We start from the raw sequence: 19096 nt of genomic DNA on the forward strand, positions 1-19096 counted from the left end.
ACCTGTGCGTTCCAATACTTTTGCTCTCGTGCTCATCTTTTTGATCGCCAAATGTCTTCCTCAACAAAGCAATTGATTTTCCTTTTGCAGCAGACAGTCGGTGACTTTGAGCAAAACATTAACGGGCGGGGTATAAATCCAGGTGGGACTCCACACCTATTCATATGATTATTGCACATTTGTGGCAACTTGATGCCAAGCAACTGCCTGAGACAGGCGAGGAGCTTCATTTGGACAAAAGTAGTGCTTTGCCACCTCCTTGTGGCATCATTTTTATAAACCTTTTTGGGGGTGGGGGGAGGGTAAATAGGCGAGGGGGGGGTCGCAAATTATATTTGCAGTCAATCTTTATGAGTATTATCACTCATTATGTGGCGTACGTCGGCATAAAAGGGGACTTTGAAAATACCGTGATGGGAGTTCCCGACGGAGGTGGGAGGGGGGAGCGGGAGTTGAGCCACCGAAGCAACTCTCCTCTGCAGCCTGGAGGGAGGAAATCGAGCAATGAGTGAAGAAAGAGGAGGAGGTCAGCTGAGGATTCATTACGGTCGCCCCCCCCCCCCACCAACCCCCGCGCAAGCTAGCCGAAGGAAACCAAAGTGGTGATTCCCTGCCTCTCATCCACACACGCCGAGAACCTCTGGAGGATGACATCTTCCCTCCATCCCATCTGCACCGCGGTACGTAGCCTCGTAGTCATGCACGGACGTGCGCGCCGAACAACCCACGGGGGCGCGTGCGCCGCTTCAAAAGAGAGAAGGAGAGAGAGTCGGAGAGAGAACGAGCGCCCGTGCGCGACTTATATCTCCCACTCTTGCACGCCGAGGCAAGGACGCGCACACTCGCGCCTCATCTCACTGTCTCCCGTTGCCAGGAGCCGAGCAGGAGCAGCCCACGATGCCTGCGCGGAGACTCTTGTGACAGGCGAGCCAGCTCAGGAATGTACCGGAGCATCACCGGACGTCCGCAGCTGAACGCCACCCCGCTGCGCTAACGGGACCGGAGGAGGTGGGAGGGGAGTTACCCCGGAGGAGGCGCAGGGGGGGGGTGAAGGCGTAAAGTTTACCCGATGGCGCTGGTGATGGAGCCGGTCAGCAAGTGGACTGCGAGCCAGGTGGTGGACTGGATGAAAGGTGCGTGACAGGCCAGGAGCGATGGAGGACGATAAATCACCTTTGACGTCATCTTTCAGACAAGTCACGATTCGTTTACCGTATAGAACCATGAGGATGGTGACATGGTATTTTTGTTTTTTTTCTCCTGCAAACAAAACGGACAATATTTGTCTTTGCAATTTGAGGTCGAAACGCATGAGGAGCAAAATCGGAGAAACTGATCATTTTGCGGCGCTGTCAAACCACATCGATCAATATCGCACTCTTAGCCATCGTGCAGTCAGCCTTTCATTTACGTTGAGTGTCGGTGTTTCATTGAACTCGTAAACGCGATACTTCCAGGAGGCAAATTCAACGATATTTCATTTGCGGTGTGTCTCTTAACTCATTCACTCCCAAAGACGTTTTTAAACGTCTTTTCAGACTTGGTCCAGAATTGGCTGGTACTGAATGAGTTACTAATGAATCCGTTTTTCTTTGTATATCACCGTCAGTAACATTCGTGACCACTTGGCGCTAGCCGCATCATGAAACTCGTAATTCTCAACATCTACGTTGATGATGTCACGACGACAGCAGCGATCGGCAGGAAAACACTTGACTTGTTCTTTTTTTTTTTTTCGTAGCAGCTTTCCTGAGAGAACAAAGCTTGCTTCAGTCACATTTCGCAGCACTTGACAGCTCGCGCAGCCGTGCACAATTCAGCCGCCCGCAGGCGTGCGAACGCTGCGAAACTCTCCTCGTGTGTACCTGTTGCCGCTGACAGGAGAGAAACGAACGTTGATGAGAGTGGAAAGGCGGAGAGGCGAAGTTGAATTCGTCGTGCTTTGGTTTTAGTCGCCGTTGGCCAATGTTGCAGACATGCTTTGTAATTTAGCTTTTTTTTTGTTTGTTTGTTTGTTTTAAACATTTTTTGCTTTTTTTTTTTTTTTTTTTAACTCAATAACATTTCCAACAAAAATCGCGTCATTGAAGCGCAATAAGCCACGAAACACCTTTTTTTCCGGAAACAAAGAATAGTCCACAAAATAGCTCCTTTGTCCAAAATGGATAAATAACATGGAAAGGAACCGTAAAAATCAAAACATTTTCAGTAGTTGAGTTGAGAATGCAATGATTTTACCCAAATTGTATGATTTAATTTCATGAATTGTAAAAAAAAAAAAAAAAAAGAGAAAAAAAAAAGTGCCACAGTTGTAAAGTGGCAATGACAAATTTGTATTTTTCCAGAAAAAAAAAACTTGAAATGTTACCACAGTAAAGTAATATTTTCCACGTTAAAGTCATTATATGATGTCAAAGTTTGCTTTCAGGCACCCTGTACCCTGACAACATGAGAAGCTGTCCACTTTCGTATCCGATGTCCTTCAAAAGCTTAATGAGGGCAAAAAAGTCCGATTCCAACTTTAGACCGCCAAAAATATCTAAGAAAATTCATGCAGGGATGTCAGTGGAAGCTGAGGGAGGCAGCACTAAATGTTTTTTTTTTGAATTGTTTTAAATTTTACTTTTTTTTTTGATGTGTGTACTATAGTATTGCGCTATTTAACATAATACATACATCAATCCTACAGTCATTGCAAATTATTTTGCGAGCCCCCAAGTGTTGGTTCCTGGAATCCGGGGGCATCCCACTTTCAGAAGCGCTGACCTACATAAAATGAAAAATAAACAAATAAAAATGACCAATCGCATTGAATATTGATGGCTTGTTGCATAAAAATCAGGTCAAGGATGTCTCATTCGGTGACGCGCAGGCAGCAATCGTGTCCGCGATTGTCACTTTCTCCGCGAGGGTGGTCATGTGCATATGGCGTGTGCTTCTTTGCGCATGTGTGTGTGTGTGTGCGCGCGCTTGGCATGCGGGCGGATGGCGAGTTGTTTGGTCTCGGAGCGTCTGTGCTCAACAGCTGACGAGAGCAACGGCGGCCCACCCGCCCCGAACGCAACAAAACACAACGCGGCAGAAGGGCATCGGCGCGCAATCCATGTTGGGCCTCTCGGGTGTGTCTGGCAACACTGGGAAACATGATACACTATATATGTGTGTGTGTGTGTGTGTGTGTGTGTGTGTGTGTGTGTGTGTGTGTCCGGAGCATATGCCAATGGCGTTGGGGGGCCTAAAGGGTCCAGCTATTGTTGATTTGGCAACAGCGTCCACATTAGCGCTTCGGTCTCTAATATAAACACGTTGCTCGGGCGCCATTTTGTGGCCAAGGAACTGTGTTGAAGTGAGGGGGCGGAGCTTCAGTTTGTCAGAAGCGGAGCCTTGTTTGCCGAAGTCGAAACCAAACGCACAAATGTGTCGATGTGTGCTTTTTTTTTTTTTTTTTGGGGCGTGGCCTAGTGAGTGATGTCAGGAGATGGATTCAGTCCTGTTGGCTGCTCCATGCTCCTTGCGAGTGTTTTCATTTTGTATGTTGACTGTTTGGCCTGTTCAGTCGAAGACAGCGGCTCTCCCTTTTTTCCCGTAAATTGGAACCGTCGTACGTCAAGAAACCACAGCTTGTTGACGTGAGGGGAGGAGCTAAGTTTAGCCTGGGTCGTTAGTGGAATTTACCGGCAGTCTTTGGCACGTTAAATTATGAATATAGGCAGTTTTGAATGTTTACTTCGACCTCATTCGATTATCATACGAACAAAGAGGACAGTGATTAGTTTTATCCAAATAATCCAAAATCTTTTTCACACTACAGCAGGGATTTAATCTGGCAATTTATAAACCTTCTTGGTAACCGCAAGCCCAGATCTGTTATTGTCCACCTCTTAAGCATTGCACTGCAGGACTGTGTGTGCGTGCGTGTGTGTGTGTGCGTGTGTGTGGGTGTTTTGCTGGCCTGCTCTTGTGAAAAGTGTGCATCTGTGGGAGTCAAGTGCGTGAGTCAGCAATGAATCATGCATTTTTCAGTCGCCCTCCAGCACACGCACGCACGCTTATTGTGGTCCGTTCGCAAATATTCCACCTTCGTTTTAATTTCGACGAATCTCCGGCGACGCGCACGGCGCAGCAAACAGAGCAGGCGACGTCACGCGTTCTCCCTGCTCCGTGCGAACGCCGAACGGGCTCGAGTTTGCCGAAGTCGTTCTTAATTATGCGCCATCTCTTCCAGCGGAGCTCAGTGCTGCCCCGGCATGTTGTGTGCCACGATGCGGTATTACATGAAGGTGGTCACGGTCTTCTCGAATTATGAAGGCCAGCTAGGAGGTAAGACCGCGACTGACATGTGACGTGCACTTGCATTTCGGCTGGATTTCCCCCCCTCATAAGAATTCATTGAGAATTCACCGTAGCCTTTGAATGAACACCATTCTGGCTCTGAAGCACAGAAGTCAATCTCTCCTCGGACCTTTAGCGTGATTGCCCCGCTGCCAGTGTATATTAAATGCGCGTGCGTGCACGCAGCGCCGCCGCCCACAATTGCCTTCATCCGTATTGGTCGGCGTTGGCGCCTCTGCGTTCCGCCAGCGATATCGGAGGGCAATTACGAGGCCAACGTTGTCCGCAAAGTGCATATTCCCCCCACCCCTTCTACTCCTTCTGCTCGTGAGCCTCCCTCGGCAGCAGAGTAACACTCTGCCCGTGAGAGACGACATTGTTTTAATCGGCTTCACGTCTACTGGGAGGCGCTATTAACACTCAATAAAACACTCGCTGGGAGTGCATTAAAAATAGCTGAGGAGTGGGGAGGGGGTTGGGGGGGGGGCGAGCTACTTTGCATGAGCCTTTCATCGTGCTCAGGTTGAATTTGACCCGTTTTGACATTAAAACGATAGTCGAAGCTTATTTTTGTGATTCATTTGGCACAAAACATACCGTATGAAAACCAAAGCAATAATTCTAATAAGAGTTAATGGAAATACGATTAATCTGCGACAGACACCCAAAAAATATGGACAAAAAACACCTGATAGATAACAGTGGCCCCCCCCCCCCAAAAAAATAGCTAATCATATTTACAAAAATAGTTTTGCCACTGTGTGTTAGATTCAGGAAAATGGTGGCTATCTTGAAATTGTACAGGCTTTAGAAGAGTAGGCTGCCTCAGAAACATGCACCCGTTGGTTTCTGGAGGCTGCTGGGAAAATCTCAAAACAATGAGAAAAAAAAAAAAAAAGAAAAGATCAAAACCAGATGTCAGATTTCCATTTAGGGTTTTGTTGATTGCGCTAAAATGTCAGAACAGAAAGAGGAGTGAAGAGTCAAATTGCAAAAATACCGTAATTTATTTATTTATTAATTTTTTTTTGATACGTGGACTGTCTGTATTGCGGTTAAGATGTACAGTAGTTGTAGACGGGGAAGTAAGAGTCCACAATGGGGTGTGTGTGTGTGTGTTTGCAATATAACAGCTGCTTTAGGAAATTTCCTCCTGACTCTTTGCTTCCTTGTGTTTGCATCTGGCTTGGAGGCGTTCTGACCGATGAGTTTGTTGTGGAGCTTTCGGCGGCAGGGGAAATCAATGCTCGCCTCTTTAGAGGAGTATGTGTGTGTGTGTGCGTGTGTGTGTGTGTGTGTGTGTGTGTGTGTGCGTGCGTGTGTGTGTTTGCCCTCCAACGGGCATGTTTGCTCGTAGTTCCAGTGGATGGATACATTCATTGTTTCGGCCATTGGGCGGCGTCGCGCAGCAGCTCTGTGAGCAAAGTTTCCAGGTGCAAACGCACGCGAGAAAAAACGTTGCATTGGCAAGAGACCAAGTCGTACCCCCGCTCGAGTGCTCCAACGGCTGCTTGACCTTAGATACCACCAACCACAGCGTCGTCTTTCAGTCCCCTGGCTTCCTTCCAACGCTGATTAGCATCTATGTTGCGCTGCTATAAATCTCGAAAGGCACAGACTGAGCACAAACAGAAAAGTGAGCTGGAACACGTCTGAAGACAGTAGAACAATAGTCATATATTCTTTATCCTCTGTGACCGATACTAATGCCGTACTGATGAGCTCGGAGGATTTGGGATGTTTTAACGGTACATCCGTCTGTCTGTCTGTCTTTTACTGTACAAATTGGAAAGAGCAGCACAAAAAAACAAAACAGTACTTTTATTTATTGCTTTGCGATGTGCGTGTTGCAGGTTTGGATGACTGCCTGCAGCAGTACGTGTGTGTGTTTGAGCGCGGCGGCGTGTGCGGCGAGAGGCTGCTGAGGATCAGCCACGCCGAGCTGGAGGACCTTGGTGTGTCCCGCATCGGACATCAGGAGCTCATATTGGAGGCCGTCGACCTGCTCTGCGCATTGGTAAGGTGTCCAATGTGGGCAGGGGGGCAAACTTCATGGCATATAGGTGTTGTCACGGGAACAAAAAAAAATGGGCTCCCCATTCGCTCAGCAGTATGGGGGGTGAATGAGAGTTGCAGAAAAACTGTGTTCAATTTTAGGGGAAAAAAAGTTTGGCGGGACTCAAAATTTCAATACTTGGAGACGATATTTTAAGTTTTGCAGGCCTACAAAAATATTTTAGGTTTTGACGTTGTGAAAATGGACTGCACGGGCGCAGAATTCCGGCCTGGAGACGGAGAGCGTGAGAACGCTGGCCCACAAGCTGGGCGCCTCGGCCAAAAACCTGCAGAACTTCATCTCGGGCCGCCGCCGCAGCAGCCAATCGGAGAGCAGGACGTCGCGGCGGCTCCCCAACGACCTGCTCACCTCCGTGGTTGACCTCATCACCGCCGCCAAGAGTCTCCTCGCGTGGCTGGACAGGTGAGAGCAACCTCACAACGCAAGGGGGATTTTGGCGGGTAATGGTGTTGTCAAATCGAGAAAAAAAAGTGCTTTGACGCCATCTTGTGCAGGCCATTACACTCAGCCCACGTTTTACTTGAAAACTTACAGCCTTCAACTTGATAGCGTCGCGCACGACGTAGCGGACAGCGAGGGAGGGAGTTTTCGCCTTTCACGCGCGTGCGTCCAATCAGCGTCACCCTGTCGCCGCCGATCGCATCCTCGCTCAGCAACATCAGCTTCAAATCGATTTAATGCCCATGCCGTCTCCTCCCGGTCCGTACTGTCGCTCCATTTCATCAGGCCTCCACACAACAACAGACACACGGGGCGGAGGTCTCCAAATGCCGGACGCCCACTCGTGTCCTCGCGTCCTACGCACACGCACACACACACAAACACACACACACACACACACATCTGCATGCACCGACACACTGAGGCAAACGCGCAGGCGGCCGCCCACGTAAAAGTGATGCAACCGTAAAGCGACAGCGGAGCTCGCCGCTCTTCATTACCAAGGCGACCTTAAAGTCGGAGCGCGGCAGACACTTTGGTATGGTGTCGGGCTGCCAACGCGCAAGTCTCGGTCAGTCAGGCGTCGGCTGAAGGCAAGCAAAGAGGCAGATTCGGGCAATCGTTATTTCCAGGGCTTGTGTGCCGTCATTGCCGTCGTTCAACTGACGCAGCGGGCACGTGGCCCCCCAAACAAAAAACAACAACAACAACCAAAAAAATCGTTTTTCGCATCTGCCAGAGTGAGCAATATCGCACCTCGTCGACTTCCTTTTTCTGTGCGCATTTGCAAGCACCTGCCTCTGAATTATTAACGTGACGCCGCGGCGCGTGGGAGTGATTTGCGGCCGTACGTGTTACGGAGCGACCGGCTGACAATCGTCAATGGTAATGCAAGTTTAATGGGGGAAATAGCTCATCCGCTCAAAGTGAATGAAGTTGGGTGCTTCGGGTTTTTAAATAAAGGGAGTGAGGATGAGGACTGTTGCCGTAGCAACAAGGCAACGGAAGACACTTAATCCATTCACGTAAAATACCCTGAGCGGGAATTAATCGAATGAAATCCAAGGAGAAGAAGCGAGACAGCAAGACAAGTGTTGTGTATTCTGGTGTGAAGGCTGAGTCCGCTTTTAACTGTTCAGCTTATCCCGAACGCAAAATTTGGTCAAATTTCAAAACAAAAGACAAAAATCTTATTTTTTTCTCTCGCAACTCTAATTTCTACATGTATGGAACGATTCAAACCGTTCCAACTTTAACCTGTTCAGTTTATCCCTAATGCAAAATTTGGTCAAATTTCAAAACAAAACTGCTCAGTTTATCCCCGACTGAGTTTTTTTTTTCCTTCAAAATTTTAAAATAAAGAAAAAAAATTACAAAAAAATTGTTTTTGTTGCTTTAGTTCTACATTTTTGATCAATTCAAACCGTTCCGACATTAAACTGTTCAGCTTATCCCGAATGCAAAATTTGGTCAAATTTCAAAACAAAAACTGTTCAGTTTATCCCCTACTGCGTTTTTTTTTTCCTTCAAAATTTTAAAATAAAAGCCAAAAATTACAAAAACATTTTTTTGTTGCTTTAGTTCTACATTTTTGATCAATTCTCAGTGTTCCAACTTTAAACTGTTCAACTTTTTTTTTTGGGGGGGGGTCAAAATTTCAAAATAAAAGCCAAAAATTTAAATGCTTTTGTTGCCTAAGTACAACATTTTTTGGCTGATTCAAACTGTTCCAACTTTAAACTGTTCATCTTCTCTCACTACATTTTTGGTCAAAATTTCAAAATAAAACCAAAAATTATCCTTTTTTTTTCCTCCTTCGTTTCTCCATTTTTGGACTGATTCAAACCATTCCAACTTCAACATGTTGGCTCAGCGCTGCTTGTGTTGGCCCGTCGCTTGAAAAACCCGAGTTTTGGCGGTGCCACGCTTTCGCCAACAGGCTGCGTCGCCGTCGGCCCTGCGTGTATATTTAGCGCACAACCTCAATCGCGATGACCCACATGGCACGCGCGCAACGCAGACTTGACGGGGTGCGTGGGACTGCGGTCCAATGAGGAAAAACTGGGTCTTCAGAGCAGCCAAGTGTGCGTCTGTCCTCGTTTGAGTGTTTTACAAGTTTTTTTTTTCTCCTGTGGTATTGTTTTGACTTGACTTGACCACCGTTGTCACTTACTTTCACTTGTTGAATGCTCAAAATTCAAGTGGATCACGCACTGCGACGATGCTGCTTTCTGTACCTAATCGAGTGTCCCTGGAGCGTTTTTGCTAACTCCCTTTCACGTCCCTCGCTCCACATGATCAAAGCATTTTTGAAGCGCCTCGTCTGCTTCTCGGCAGGTCTCCTTTCGCCGCGGTGGCGGACTACTCGGTGACCCGAAATAATGTCATCCAGCTCTGCCTGGAGCTCACCACCATCGTGCAGCAGGTTGGTGTCATTGTTACTGTGGATATTTTGCGCCATCTGGTTTTCCGACTTCAAGCTTTTTTTTTTTTTGAGGTCTTTTCTCCCTCCCGGGGTAAAAGGCGGACTCAAATATTACCACCTGAGTAATATCGGATGGGCGGCAGTGGGCTCAGGTTCTTTTTTAGGATGACCTTTGACCCCGGCGTGGAAATTGCATATTATCAGGGCGCAGATAGCGTACGGAGGTGTGATGTCGCTGACATTGTGTTTGTGTGCCCCCTCAGGACTGTACGGTTTTTGAGACGGAGAATAAAATCCTGCACGTGGTGAGTCGGCGCGCCTCGGCCCGGGCCGCGCCTTGTTCGCACCGGCGTCGCATTTTGAGTAAACGCTGAAAACATGAGGTCCACATCTGTCGCTTGAGTGCCAAACCTCTCTCCCGAACTTCTCTGCTCCAGTGCAAGACTCTGTCCGAGGTGTGTGAGCACATCGTGTGCGTGTCGTCGGACCCGCTGGTCTCTCAGTCGGCCCACCTGGAGCTGGTCCACCTCACCAACGTCAAAGCCTCCGATGGCCTGGTAAGCAGAAATGACAATCAATCGAATACAAGAGTCAATCAGTCACTCCGCCGGCTTATTTTACGCCTTGACGGTAACATTTTTTGAAACAGCTCTTGCATTGGAGCTCATTAACCCTTTCATGCAGCCCGTTAAACCTGATAACATGATCAGCTGTAGTAGCCGCCGTACCCGAAAGGGTTAAATTGGATGCGTGATGTACCGAAGGGTCATTTGCTGTCCATTTGCTCTGTTCCTATGACTAGGGAATGTACATCAAGTCAACCTACGACGGCCTCCACGTGATCACGGGGACGACGGAAGGGGTGAGAAGCTCTCGGGTGAATCAATGAGAAAAGAATAGACCAAAGTGCGTCTCTGGCCGCCCGCCAGACGTTGAAGGATGTTTGTAAACCTGTTTCCAAGAATATCTGACATCATATTCGGTTGCGCGGCGATGACATTAGAGCGCACGGTCGTTCGTTAACGTTCTCGCTCGCGCCGAGCACCGATCGATGCGCTCTCGCTGTCCGACTCACAACGTTTCGTATTTCTGCGTCTCCTCGGCGGGGGCTCGCAGTCACCGGCCGACCGCTGCAAGAAGATCCACGCCGGGGATGAAGTCATTCAAGTCAATCACCAGACTGTGGTGGGTTGCTGCCGTTGCACGTAGATGCTTGTGTAGTGGAGAGTGAATGTGGGGAAAAAAATATTTTGTGGAGAGATGGACAGTACGCTGGTATTGAATGTCATTAGCTTGTGCAGGTGTATCTAACGCTGTAGCCAGCGAGTGTATCGTCAAATTGAGGGCAGGTTACGTAACGGAAGTTCTATAGATAGTCTCCCCACCTCCAATCATCACGACTCGCAATTTCTGCCTCATGCCAAGCCGCCCCTCGTTTCTCCCCCGCGCCTTCCGCAGGTGGGCTGGCAGCTCCGCAACCTGGTGGGCTCCCTGCGGGCCGACAAGGGCGTGGTATCGCTCACCCTGAAGAAGCGGCCGCAGAGCACGCTTAGCTCGGCGCCGGCCCTGCTCAAAAACATGCGCTGGAAGCCCCTGGCCCTGCAGGTAGGACGCGCACGCACTCGCTACCTTTTTATAGACTTTATCCAAATGAGGTGTTGCCCCACTTTGGTTCCCCCCCCCCCCCACGGGTCTGTACGAGCCTCGGCCAAAGTGTGTAATTAGGTCAGAGCGCTGATTTGGTTTGCCGAATGGGCTACAGAGATAAGCCACCGTCCGTTGACATTTCCGCTATTGTCATGAATTAGCGCAGGTAAATTCCGAATTAACTCGCAAACGCAACGGTGCGCTCTGTCAGACGGTTGCTTTTCGGAAATATGGCCCGTGACGTACAACTCGGCGCCAAAGGAGGGTTCGCTCAATTGAAAAAGAAGATCTTTTATGTTCCAAATTCAGTATTTTGTCTTTGATTGCTCGTGGGCTTATATACACCTCGCCGAGAGTGGCTTAAGTGGCGCTTACGGCATCAGTAAATCCAACCCATGAAGCTGCCGAGGGCACGAGCCATTAAAATAAGACAGTAAAGACGAGTTGAACTGCAAAGCCGGAATGAAACAGGGCTTTTGTTAGTGTATTAAAGTCAAGGAATTTGTGCGCCCAAAATGAACAGTTTGAAACTCATTCACTCCCAAAGACGTTTTTAAAACGTCTTTTGAGACTTGGTCCAGAATTGGCTGGTACTGAATGAGTTAATCAGCAGGCAGCCGTTGCGCCATTTCAGTCCTGTAGGCCGAAGTGTATGACGTCGGAACGGAGAGCAAAATTTCGAGGCTGTTTTGCTTGACCCTTTTGGAAATGTCCATGAAAATTGGTCATCGTGCCTCAGCGGCCCGCCAAACATTCCTTTTCAGTCCTTTGCGATCTGTTTCCGATGACTTCTTTCCCATTTCCCAGCCAACCAGAAGCCCGGCCAGTGGCTCGGCCACGCCATCGGGCACCCCCACCAAGACCTCCGCCCTCCAGGACCTTTACATTCCGCCTCCCCCCATCGAGCCATACGCACCAAGGTCTGTCAAGGGCGACTTTGAAGACCAACTGCAATTATTTTCATGAAAAAGCCAATTTTCCTTCCTGTAACCTTGTTCCGGTGCTGCGGCGGCAGAGACGAGACGGTCACCTTGTCAGGAGAGGAGGCGTCTCGCGGCCACAGCGGCGTGGCCAAGCGAGCCGAGTCGCCCAACTCCTTCTTGGATCAAGAATCGCAGAGGCGAGAACAGGACGAGCCGGTTTACTGCACCACGCCGACATACGGTAAAGAGCTTAGGAATAGTTTTGGATTATCGCAGCGCCACCGGACAAAAAAACCATCGCAAGGCTGCGAACGCTCAACGCCGATCTCACTTGCGGAGTGTGGCTGCTTGCAGGCAGGCTCAGGCCCATTTCCATGCCTGTGGAGTGCACCTGGGGGGGCGACTACGAAGACCCCGCCAAGCTTCACCGAGAAAGCCGCAGAGGTGAGCCGGCGTTTGTTTGCACGCTTCCTTGGGAGGCCTGTCAAGAGGTTCCCGTACTCGCGCGCGACAAGATTTGGAAATCGGGATTTTCATTTTAGCAACTGGAATTCAACAGTTGGCTGCCATTGACGAATATGTCCGTCAAGGATGTTGTCTGTCAAAGTCCGGTTTAGAAACCACTTTAATGAATAGCGTATCCCTGTGGATGCTACCACTGATTGGATTTTAGTCTTGTTGTCTTGGTTACGATGTAGTTTGGAAAAAAAATATTTAAAAATATTAGCATCAGAATAATAAGCTGTGGTTTGAGTGAAAGTATGGATTCAACTCCTATAAGTGCAGACTGTGCAATGTGCAAAAGTCAACAGGATTTCTTGCTGTTTTTAAGATGCGGATGCTGTTGGTATTTTGATTGGTGCAAGATAACGCTTTGGGTATGAATCATAAAGTAGCCGAAAAAGGTTCTTGCGAAAATATGTTGGTCCATGTCGCTGCTATTTCAAAAAGTTCCATTTGCTTTTTTTCTAGTTACATCGTTTTGTGTTTTTTAATATGAGGTCTTGTCATGCAAAAAAAAAAAAGGAAGAAGCTTTTTATGTTTTGTTTTTTTTTTTTTTTTTTTTTTTTTAACAAAGGAGTAGAAAGTGCGGCTAAATCGGATTTCAATTGTCGAGGGTAAAAGTCACCAAGCCGTCAGATTCCGATACCCGAAAATTCTACCGAAGTCACAAAGGACTTTGAAGCTTTCCCGCATTTGGAGATCAGTGCACCGCGGTGTTCTCTCACTCGCTCTGTGATTAGCCTGAGCCACAACATGGGGAAGAGGACAGGAGGTGGCTGCCACAGAGGCAAAGAAAATCAAAGGCAGGCTTGGCTGGCTGCACGGGATCAAAATATAATCCGTACGAGCAGACAGAGGGATGAGAAGAACTGTAAAGAGCGGGGGCGGGCGGGGCGATTGAAAAAAAAAAAAAAGTACTATTCCTTCTGACCTCCACGCGAATCACTCACGCTGTTGCCACGGCAACGCTGACAGCAGCTCCCGTCGCCTCTCTTGGCCGCCCGCTTGCTACTTAGCAACCAGGCCACCACGGGGAGGGGGGGGGAGGGAGGTATGAGAGGTATCGGAGAGGTAGCGAGAGCCCCAACATCCTCTCCAGTGGCACCTTGAATTAAAAAAAAAAAAAAAGACATTTAGTCCTGTGCCATCGGTTTATTTAGTCTTCAAGATCTCACACAGGACCGTCATTTATCCCTGCAGACCTTTTCATTTTCCGTGCGGACGTCTCATCGTATGTTTGAGGCCAAGAATAGCCTCATCAAAATGGCCCGCGTGAAATTTTCGAAAACAACTTTCCTCCTCCAACGTTGCTGTATTCGGTTTCCGCAGAGGCGTCCCTGTTGCGGTACGTGGGCCTGATTGGCGGCGACGGCGCGGCGGAGCGGGCCGTGTCCGACGACTACGCCTCCCACACGGCGCGTCCGGGCAAGCGGACAAACGACACGGCCAAGCGCGCCAAACGGCGGAGCCACCACAGTCAGAGCCCCTCCCACTACATCCTTCAAGCCAATCCGAGAGGGTCGCCGCCCAGAGACTCCGCCTCCAGTTACCACGTAGGTGGCTTTTTGCGTTTTCCCTAATGTCAAGTGAAATGAAACAGATCCTTACTTGGCAAGGAGAAATAATCTCTCCAGTATCCAAATTATGTGCACATAATAGGTGCCACGAACGGTTGTTGCCAATGACCGAGTGAAAAGCACAATGAAGTGCTGACAGGAAAGTAGTAGTTGTTTTTTTTTTTTACGGGTCAGTGTACTTGCACTTGCAGGGCATTTTTTTTAAAGGATCAATCCCAAGCATGCTCTTCAGCAAGCGACCTTTGCAAACGCTGACGCGTCGCGTAAGCGGCGCCGAGAGTGATCTTATACGTCTTGACGGCATCTCCTTGAAAAGTCTTTTTTTTTGCACGCGCGGCTGCTGCGATGGCAGATGGCATGCCAGTGGACGGGGGCGGACCCTTGTCGCGAGCGGCGGGCGGCGAATGGCTGAGCTCCAGTCACCGATATTTGCGGCTCCGTGGCGTCGCCCCCCCGTTCTGTTTTTCGATTTAAGGGCGTACTCGCACTCGGGGGGCGGTCAAACGGTGTCGGATTTGGCTTTGCAAAATATGTCGCACGTGATTCACCGATGTGTGAAACGCCTGCGGTGGAGCACCAATTTTAGTGGCAAGAGAGACTTACTCGATGTCAGATTTGTTTTTTTTTTCGGTGACATGTATTGGCATCCTTCATCAGTATTCTATACCTTGACATCAAGCCAGTATCGGTCCAATACTGGTACCTAGTATCGGTACTTGCCCATCACTAGCCGACCCAAATCACCTCTCGAGGACATTTTGGATACTTTTTCAGGAACGTTTGCGTCTCAGCTAAAATCACAAGGCCGTGCTACCAGAATGACTCCAAACAATGCAAATATTTTCATTATATTGTCATTCTATTTTCTTTCTTTGATTGGTTGCAAATGAGAAATTGTTGTTTTTTTTTTTTTCCGATTTGATTTGTTGACCCTTTCATGCACCCCGTAACCTGATAAGCTGTTCCACTGTAGTGGTCGCTGTCCCTGAAAGGGTAAAAAGACGACGTCCTGGAAAATAAGTTCCTCCTGGTTTGCAAATGGTAAAATTGATCACCACAAAAACCTACAAAATGATCCGCTCCTTTGTGATACAGTGAAACGGCAAAATGTGAACCGCGTTACTGAACTTCGCACGTCTGATATCCATCACGCTTACAATCCAAGATGCCTGTCAGCCCAAAAAAAAAAAAAAAGGGCACGGAGATAATCAACATCCTGACAGCCTCTTTTGCCCTCTCAGTCTCTCTCTTCTTTTTTTTTTCCTTCTTGTTTTTCTCTGACAGACATATCAACAGGCCTCCTCGCTGCAGACAAAGACCCGGAAGAAGAATAAAGGTAAGCCAAGACACGGCTTGTTCTTGTTCCCTAATAACTATATTCAACATCACATTTATGAGCGCAAGGCACATTTTTTTTTTACACGACAAAAACCTCACGGCACTCCACCAAAACCGCAAAATATTTTTGTCATGTTTCTCCTTTTTTTTTTTTCTTCAAAGCTCCTCAGAACCATTTCAAGCGTCGGATTTAATTCATGATTGGTTTATTCCCGTTAATGTCTTGTATAGTAATTTTGAGAAGCCCCATGTAAATAAAATATCATTATTACTGTCCCTTTTTCCACTAAACATGTTTTTTTTTTTTTTTTTTGCTCCCGCTAGCCTTTTGGTTTGTTTTCACCATCTGCTCGAAGCCCTGTCTGCATATTTCGGCAGAGGCTGTGTTTGTTTACAAAAGTGGCGCGTCCAGCTTTCAACTTGAACACGATCATGTCAAGTCCGCTAAGTGGGCAATGAAATGTTTTGCAGACTCTTTTCTGTGGTGACAAGCTGGTCCGCATCACCCCCCAAAAAATTTTTTGGTGCATTTCCACAAGCACATTCACGAACATGCCGATAAAATAATACTTAAAACCGAGCATTATCATCTCCGTAAAGCCGTTGGGCGCCTCCTGTGTACTTTGTGCCGCACAAAATATTGCAATCTGCTCTTGAAATAAATGGAAGGTTGGCTCTGCGGCCCCTGCGGATCATAAAGAGGAGCCTGCTGAGAAAAATGCTTCTCAACTCTTACAGTGGCAGAAAAGCAACATTTTTTTTTTCCTTTCTGCGCGCCTCGGCTTACTGCAGTGCGGTGGTTTTATGTCAAACCAAAAAACAAAACAAAAAACGAGTACAGCCATCAGCAAAGTCACACACGGTATTTGTCCTCCGTGACTGTACTTCAGTCGATTTTTTTTTTTTTTTTTTTTTTTAAAACTTCCCATCACTGATCATCTCTACATTTCTCCCCACCATGTTGTTCCAGGTCGAAGTTTAGCCAACCTGAGCCGCCGCCGCGTTTCCTGCAAGGCGCTTGGCCGAGGCGACTGCGAAGGCTGGCTGTGGCGCAAGAGGGATGCCAAAGGTTACTTTTCTCATAAATGGAAGAAGTACTGGTTCGTTCTGAAGGACAACTGCCTGTACTGGTACATCAACGAAGAGGTATCCGTGCGCGTGGGCTCCATTTGAGCTTCGCTGTCTTCTCCTTCTCATTCGGAGTCATCTCTCGTGTGTCAGGATGAGAAAGCCGAGGGCTTCGTCAGTCTCCCCGAGTTCAAAATCGATCGCGCCAGTGAATGCCGAAAGAAGTAGTAAGTGAGCGATGAAAAGACAGGAATGTGCTCGCGTTGGGTGTCTCACTGCGCGTCTGTATGCTCCCCAGTGCGTTCAAAGCTTGCCACCCCAAGGTCAAGAGCTTCTTCTTTGCGTCAGATGGCGTGGACGACATGAACAGGTCAAATCCCGACGACGCCAGTTGCGTCTTCGTCGATTGTGTACCCCGTCAAATCATGTGGGCAAGGCAGAGCCATTGAGAAAAACCAAACCATTGTTTTCAAACATCACACGTCTCTGTTTGTCATCCTCTGTTGATGTTTGTGCACGTCCCTGCTCAACCTGAACCCTTTTTTTTTTCTGACCCTCAGGTGGCTGAGTCGACTCAACATGGCTGCCGTGGGCTACGCAGAGAGAGAGAGGATTCGCCAAGAGCAGGGTGAGCTTTCATTTAGAAAGCGATGCGGTTCCCACCAAGGCTCGGATGTTCAACTGATGACTGGCAGAGGACTCTGAATGGCCCCTCCATTCATTAAAAATAAATAAAAACAAAAAAAAAGTAAAACAGGGCAACCAGGAGGGGAAAAATGCCTTATAAGCGCAGACAAAACATGCACACAGGATGAAGATTGCAGATGCCAACAAGAAATCATTTTTTTTTCATCCAAAAAGTGATCATGGCAATTACCGGAACAGCCACAAGATGGCAGCACAAGACATCAAGCATATCCCTTCATTTTTCATTTTATGGGGATTTGACTGACAGGTGGGATGAACCCTTTCATGCACCCCGTTACCCGATAGCATGATAAGCCGTCCACTGTCGTCACCGTTGTCCCTGAAAGGGTTAAAAAGCCGAATATATTGTTCATTCAACGCCGTAGGACACATAGCTTATGGTCAACGGTGTTCGACAATAGCGCAATTGCAAGAAGATTCTAGCAAGAATCGTGACCTTAAAGTCGCAGTTGTCCACCTGCGGCAAGAGTGATCGAGTGCTCCGTGGAACCTAATCCTCGTAGGTTTTCCCGCAGATTACTGGAGCGAGAGCGAGCACGAGGATGACGCCACCTCCAGCCCCAAACAGGACAGCCCCCCGCCTCCGTACGATACCTACCCGCGGCCCCCGTCGGTGAGTCACCACTGCACAAACACGCGCCACCGGCCGAGTGGGCCAAGATATGCCGGGCTGCTCTTCGACCAACCCACGGTCACATTTCAAAGTTAGCTCATTTAACCTTCAGCTACAAGCTTGGGCTAAATTTGCCCCGTTGGAACTGCTTGACCCGCATTTAGCAACCATGAATCGCATTTTTTTTTTTTTTAAGCCATATAAACATTTACTATCGCAGGAGTCACAGGTAGCTTTATCCTATACGAGCCGAGCCGTTGACACTATATTGACATCCATTACCATTTAATTTTTAGGAGGCGGAAATGAATTAATTTGATCTCAATCCGTTTCAATGAGCAAAGATGATTTGAGATAAACGTGATGTGGGTTCCATGCACCCAAAGCGAGTCAAAAGACCTAAGTAGTGCTTTGCCGCCATCTTGCCAACCTTCCTCTAGATGAGCGCTTACCTGGAAGGCCGAACGACGCGACTGTCCTCCACCGAGACGTCGCGCTCCCGCTCGTCCCAGGAGGACTTTCTTTGCGGCGAGCCCTCCGCCGCGGCCGCCGAGCCGCAGTATCACCCCGGCCCTCTTGGGGGCGGCACCATGCACAGCGGCAGGAGGCCCGGTGGCAGCAACAGCAGCGACGTGGCGTACCGATGTGACCCCGTGGAGGTGCGTAGGGTAAAAAGTCATTCATTTAACATTATTTTTACTGCTGTGACGCAAACAGCCTCGGTTGCATCGGCACCTACAAGGCAACGTTTACAGTTTCCGCTCTGCTGCTGTCAAAAATAACATAAATGCCATACCTGAAGATACCAGGATCCATCCATCTTCGACACTGCGATTCACTCAAAAGTGTCGTGGTACAAAATTTGAACTCACTTTCAAATTGACATGTACTGTCCGCCGCAGTACCGCTCCAGTCCCGCGGGGGGCAGCAGTGAGACCGGCTCCCCTGGCCGATCATCCTCCTCTCAGAGACGTTCCTGGCAGGACTTGATCGAGACGCCGCTGACGGAAGCCGGACTGCACTACCTGCAGACGGGACCACTCGGTAACACGAGATCATTCCATTTTTTAAATTTATTTATTTATTTTTTGATGAAGATTATTGTTACCATAATTCATGAGGGCGGAGCCAGGGCATTTCCCATCAAATATCCCCTTCAAATTTATGTCTGATCGCCTTCTTCCAGAGGACGCCGTCTTCGCCGACCCGAGCCCGGCCAGCCCGACGCCCATGTCGGCCGGGGCCGTCTACACGCTTCCGGCGCCGAGGACCGGACCGTTGCCCGTGGCGATGCAGAGGCTGATTCCTATGGCAACCGAAGGAGGGAAACCTCGTAGCTTCACGCTGCCACGCGACAGCAGCCTACACACGCTGCTGGCGCCGCCCGCCAGGGAGGAGCAGCACACGCACAACAGTGAGGAGGAGTCGGGGGGGGGGTCTTC

General features: G+C 48.6%; 1 protein-coding gene across 4 annotated transcripts in view; it reads left to right on the top strand.

The window, feature by feature from the left end:
- Positions 1 to 410: 410 nt before the first annotated feature.
- Positions 411 to 19096, top strand: part of cnksr2a (connector enhancer of kinase suppressor of Ras 2a) — a 21263-nt gene continuing 2577 nt past the window's right edge. The window contains exons 1-23 of one of the 4 annotated variants that reach the window (XM_019884771.1): positions 411 to 680; positions 875 to 1133; positions 6186 to 6349; positions 6609 to 6811; positions 9188 to 9275; positions 9539 to 9580; positions 9713 to 9832; positions 10078 to 10137; positions 10392 to 10460; positions 10734 to 10880; positions 11730 to 11842; positions 11938 to 12086; positions 12200 to 12289; positions 13680 to 13903; positions 15212 to 15263; positions 16236 to 16411; positions 16487 to 16560; positions 16632 to 16703; positions 16894 to 16961; positions 17557 to 17654; positions 18095 to 18313; positions 18557 to 18698; positions 18841 to 19096. The exon at positions 18841 to 19096 is cut by the window's right edge and continues 214 nt beyond it. In XM_019884771.1, coding sequence (XP_019740330.1) covers positions 1070 to 1133; positions 6186 to 6349; positions 6609 to 6811; positions 9188 to 9275; positions 9539 to 9580; positions 9713 to 9832; positions 10078 to 10137; positions 10392 to 10460; positions 10734 to 10880; positions 11730 to 11842; positions 11938 to 12086; positions 12200 to 12289; positions 13680 to 13903; positions 15212 to 15263; positions 16236 to 16411; positions 16487 to 16560; positions 16632 to 16703; positions 16894 to 16961; positions 17557 to 17654; positions 18095 to 18313; positions 18557 to 18698; positions 18841 to 19096 — 2690 coding nt within the window. In that variant the 5' untranslated portion in view covers positions 411 to 680; positions 875 to 1069. Of the gene's footprint in view, positions 681 to 874; positions 1134 to 4242; positions 4321 to 6185; positions 6350 to 6608; positions 6812 to 9187; positions 9276 to 9538; positions 9581 to 9712; positions 9833 to 10077; positions 10138 to 10391; positions 10461 to 10733; positions 10881 to 11729; positions 11843 to 11937; positions 12087 to 12199; positions 12290 to 13679; positions 13904 to 15211; positions 15264 to 16235; positions 16412 to 16486; positions 16561 to 16631; positions 16704 to 16893; positions 16962 to 17556; positions 17655 to 18094; positions 18314 to 18556; positions 18699 to 18840 lie in introns of those variants that run through there. The other 3 variants (XM_019884773.1, XM_019884770.1, XM_019884772.1) reach the window with 3 other exon arrangements.

The sequence above is a fragment of the Hippocampus comes genome, unplaced genomic scaffold (genome assembly GCF_001891065.2).
Source record: "Hippocampus comes isolate QL1 unplaced genomic scaffold, H_comes_QL1_v1.1 scaffold501, whole genome shotgun sequence".
NCBI classification, from domain to species: Eukaryota; Metazoa; Chordata; class Actinopteri; order Syngnathiformes; family Syngnathidae; genus Hippocampus; species Hippocampus comes.